At 51.2% G+C, this 4,948-nt stretch overlaps 1 protein-coding gene across 1 annotated transcript in view; it reads left to right on the plus strand.

Moving 5' to 3' along the window:
• The first annotated feature begins 4,600 nt into the window (after nucleotides 1-4,600).
• Nucleotides 4,601-4,948, plus strand: part of LUZP1 (leucine zipper protein 1) — a 9,968-nt gene continuing 9,620 nt past the window's right edge. The window contains 1 exon segment of the mRNA XM_009334178.1: nucleotides 4,601-4,948. Within this exon segment, the coding sequence (XP_009332453.1) occupies nucleotides 4,601-4,948 (348 nt within the window).

A 4,948-nucleotide genomic window follows, 5' to 3' on the forward strand; every position in this document is an offset into this window, starting at 1 on the left:
AGGGTCTGCCTCTGAGCTGCAGCAGTACATCAGCTGCATCTGCACAGATTTCTGCTGTGACCATTTAAGCCTTTTCAGTGTTTCCAGAATACAGCCCTTCAGAGTCTTTGATCTCACTTTATCAGTGACTCAGATGGCTCTGTTTAACTGAACTGTCCTTATATTTGCCACTGCCACAGTGTTTTTGCTATTTGTGAAAATTATCATCCTCTTTTCTTCTTGTTTTTTTGCTAAAAAAGTAAAATAGAGCTAGGATGAGAACTGCTCACTTTCCAAAGAGAGAGAGAGAAATCTGAAGTCCATACATCCATGTCAGATTGTTCAGTACCTTTACAAGCTGAGCAAGTTATTGCCGTATCAGATTTATTTAACAAGTCCTGTTTAAACATCTCCCAGCAATATTAATTAGCATTAATAATAGTCCCAATGTTTGAATCGTGTGCCATTCTTTCTGGTATTTTGATATCAGTGACAGGCTGGAGAAGAACAGTCATGAACAGCCAGAGTAATTTAGGTTGGAAGTACCCCTGGAGTTCTCTGGTCCAAGCCCTCACTCAAAGCATGACCAGCTTAAAGCAGCCACTACATCTAAGATAATATTTTATATTGGCTGATTCCCCTCAATCTTATAAATGTGCACTTTATTTGTAATACTAATTTGTTTAGGTTCTGGGGGTTAGTTCTGGCTATGCCAAGAAGTTAAAGGGCGTTCTCCTAGAAGACTTCACGTGGATACTTTCTCTCCACATATTTGTTTGTAGAAGATGTTGCTTTACATCTCCTTATTAAGCTAAGTAGATTGAGCCTCTTTCATCTCTTGCAGTAAATCACGTCAGCTGGGGAGGTATTCAGGAGTTCCAGGACCACCCCTGGCAGAGCTCTGAATACCTCCACGGATGGAGGTCCCACAGCCTCTCTGGGAGGGACCCTGTGCCAGTGTTTGACCACTCTCATGGTAGGGGGTGGGGGGTGGGAAGTCCTAATAGCTACTTGGCATTTTTCTTCTTGCAGCTTGTATCTTTTGCTTCTTTCACTGTGTGCCTCAGAGAGCCTGACTCTCTTCTCTACACCCTCCCATTCGGTAGCTGCAGGCAGCAAAAGGTCTTTGCCTTCTTTTCTTCAGGGTTAGTAAACCCAGTTCCTTCAGTGTCTCCTTGTATGTCCACTGCTCCAGTCCCTGGCCATCTTGGTGGCCTCTGCTGGAATCAGCCCAGTACATCTGTGACTTTCTTGTACCGGGCAATCCCAAACTAGACACTCTACTCTAGATGTGGCCTCACAAGAGCCAGAGGGGAAGGATCACCTCCCTCAACCTGCTGGCTGCACACTTGCTGACATAGCCCAGTCTATGGTTGGCGTTCTTAGCCAGAAGGACACACTGCTGACCTCTGTTCAACTTTTCGTCCTCCAGGACTCCCCACATCCTTTTCTGTGAAGCTGCTTTCTAGCCATCATCCCTAGCCCGTCCTGGTGCTACAGGAGCAGGACTCAGACTTCTTTTTGCTGAGGCTGCTGTCCACCCCTTTCTCCAGCCTGTCAAGGTCCCTCTGAATAGCAGCCCTGCCCTCCAGTGTATCAGCCATGCTTCCCCCACCTCCCAGTCTAGTATCATCCACGAACTTGCTGAGAGCGTGCTTCATCCCATGTTATCTCTGTCATTAATAAAGACATCAAACATCATCCCCTGAGGGACACCACTAGTAATTCATTCATGCAATTAATTGCCAAGTTCAATTTTCTGCTTCATTTGAAGATTTGAGAGTTTCCTCCTAAATCAGGTTTTCCTCTGGGCCTCTGAGCAGGCTCTGACATCCACAGGGTAGATCCACGGTGACTCAGTCCCAACATCCCTCTCCTGCTCTTTATGACCCGTGAGCTGTGACAATGTAGCCAGAGGGTCTAAATCCTGACTCATGGCTCATGCCAAGCTCTTCACCCAGCATTATGCTGTGCAGAGGCAAAGACATATTATTAGCCATGGTCCAGGCTCTGTAGGAACCAGCTTTAGGAGCGTGGTTTGGTGGAACAACAGGATGGGTGGTTCACCAGCAATACTGGGTCCCTTCCCAGGGATCTGTACCTATAACCCCCTTCCTTCCTGGTGGAGACTGCATTGGACCACCCCAGGTCACTTCCCGGGGCGATTGTTTCTTCTGTCTGCAGAAGCCTGTTGTCTTCAGGGCAAGGTCACGTCTCAGCACCCGGTTGCTCACTGAGCAACCACGGTGGGGCTTCCCCAGGGCGCCAAGTGTGTGTGTGTGGGGGGGTCCTACTCCATCCAGGTGGCAGCTGATGCTGCAGGAATATTTGGGATATAGAAGAGGGAGGAAAGGGAAGAGTGGCCCTTCTGCCTCACCCGTCTGCCTCACCCCTCTGCCCACCCAACTGTGGAGGTAGCTCTTCATTTCCCACCCCTTCCCACAAAGGGGGCATGGGGACTGGTCCCACTGGCAGAGCTTGCTGAGCCATCATGTTCCCTCTGTGGTGAGGAGCCTGTCACTTGGGAGCCAGAGCCACCCCCCCTGGCTGGTGCGATTCTCACGGGCCACACACAGCCCTCTCCCCTGAGCTCTGCAGAAGCAACCTGCAGGAGCTGCGGCCTGAAAAGCAGTGCTGCACACCAGCCCTGCTGCGTCTGCCTGCGTCACGCTCTGCCAGCTGTGTCCTGGGGACGAGGCTGCGCTCACTTCCCAGCTGGTGGCCGATGCCGGGTTAACCATTAACTCCCTGCTGCGAGGCTCGCTGGGGACAGGGCTTTGTTTTCAAGGGCACTGTGAAGCTGCTTGCTTTGGCCTTTCCCGCGATGCTCCAGTGACGTTTCTTGATGGGATCCTGCTGGGGCCTGAACAGCCTTTCCTGTCTGCAGACAGCCATGCAGCGGGGCCGTGGCCCACGGGGCCTTTACAGTCTGTGGGCAGCGTGAGGGAGGGTGGCCCAGAAGCAGGATGTGATCACGGTGGTGAGGGAGGTGACAGGCGTGTGGCCAAGGCCAGGCGCACCACTGCGCACAGCGCTGAGGTTCCTCTCCAGGTGCTCTTTGCGGTGCTCCTTTCAGCTGCCTGAGGTGCATGAGACCAAGAAAAGAGGTTGGTGACCCCCCCCAGAGTGAGGGAGGTCCCTCAGGAGAGCGGTCACAGGGTGCCTCGTGTGCACCAGGAGTGCCCACTGTGCACCAGGAGTGCCCAGTGTGCACAGCAGGTGCCTGTTGGCAGCCCGGGCCCCCCTGCCTGGCAGGAAATGAATCATCTTCAGTCAAAGGCTTCACATCAGGGCACTGCAGTCTTCCTTACTGGCGCTGTCTCCTCCCCACATCCTGCTCTTTGCTTCTTGGCGCTGTGAAATAGGAAACTCCTGAGTGTTTCCTCTGCAGGGAGCTCCACAAAAATGCTGGAGGCTCAGGCAGACAGCCTGAGCAAGGGCGCAGGTCAAAGAGCTGCAGTCACCCCCCTCCCCTCAAGTGTACAGTAGCCCTCGCACATGTTGGGGATGTGCCTCAGGCCCAGGACGGGGCGATGCTAATACTGAGCACCAAAAAGGGACTTCAGATCCTCCCAGCAGCCATTCTGGCCTGCTCAGGTCCCCCTCCCTGCTACTCCCTGCCAAGCAGAGAGGGGCTGTTTAAAAAAAGCCCTGCCACCTCTGAGCTGAGCTGGGAAGAGATCTACATTTAGTGCGTCAGAGCATGCTGGTGTGTTATAATCACTGCTCATTGTCAGCGGCAGCAAGTAGGAGAGGCGTAAGCATTTGCAACTGCTCATCTCCTGGGTGGGCGAGTGGGTGGCAGCTGAGGGCAATGACAGCTTTTGAAACAGGAGGGAGAAACTTGAAACTCCACTGGCACTACAACCCAGGTGAAGATTTCTGCTGAGCAGCCTGGGCTGCAGGAGGAATACTGGCAGTGATGCGCTGTGCCGACTGGCAGCATCTCTCACACCCTCCATCTGTGAGCCGGGTGTGGGGGGGGGCTCGCCCCCTCCCTCAGTGGCCACCAAATGGTTGGGGGTTGCATTTTCTAGTTTCCAAGTCTTGTTTATGGTTCCTGAATCTCCATCTCTAAGGCATCTTCAGGACACTGGTGCAGTGCTGAAAAGAGAGGTATCTGCTGCGTGGGCATGACTGTGTACAGGGACCCGAGTCCTGTACGTGCATGAACCTCCGCAGCCCAAGAGCTTGCACGTAGTCAGCTTGTACTGAGTGTTGAGCACTGGCGTGAAGGTCTGCTGGTGGTGCACACACCGCCTGTGCAGACCAGCAGAGGGCACTTCCTTCCTTCAGCTAATGGGAATAGGCTATTTTTGGAAACCCTGTATAACCAAAGTAAATGGACTTTAGCTCTTCTCCACAGTTTCATTTCTCCTAATTTAGCACTCAGAGATGTGTTTAATTAAGAAGTTATTTATATAAACATTTATAGCCTAACTTATACAGTGAGAATATTTATATGCTGAGCTCTCATATTGATTTTTAAGCATTTTTTCTTTCAGTGTGAGATTGCCTCTGTTCAAAGAAACGGTAACGTACCAGGAATACACAAGGTTTAAAGACCACACCATTCACCCAGACTAAGCAAAGCTTCACCTAAAAGGAATAAAAAATAAACATGGCAGAATTTACAGGTTACAAGGAAACCTCAAATAGACACCTACGATTCAAATTGCAGAGTCTTAGTCGCCGCCTTGATGAACTGGAGGAAGCAACTAAAAATCTGCAGAAAGCAGAGGATGAGCTGCTTGACCTCCAGGACAAAGTTATCCAGGCAGAAGGCAGCAACTCCAGCATGCTGGCTGATGTTGAAGCCCTGCGGAAAAGAGTGCTGAAGATCGAAGGCAAGGATGAAGAAATTAGGAAGGCTGAAGAGCTTTGCCGGTTAATGAAAGAAAAACTTGAAGAGGAAGAGAACCTCACCCGAGAGCTGAAGTCAGAAATCGAACACCTTCAGAGGAGAATG

Source organism: Pygoscelis adeliae, unplaced genomic scaffold (assembly GCF_000699105.1).
Source record: "Pygoscelis adeliae isolate BGI_AS28 unplaced genomic scaffold, ASM69910v1 Scaffold971, whole genome shotgun sequence".
Classification (NCBI taxonomy): Eukaryota; Metazoa; Chordata; class Aves; order Sphenisciformes; family Spheniscidae; genus Pygoscelis; species Pygoscelis adeliae.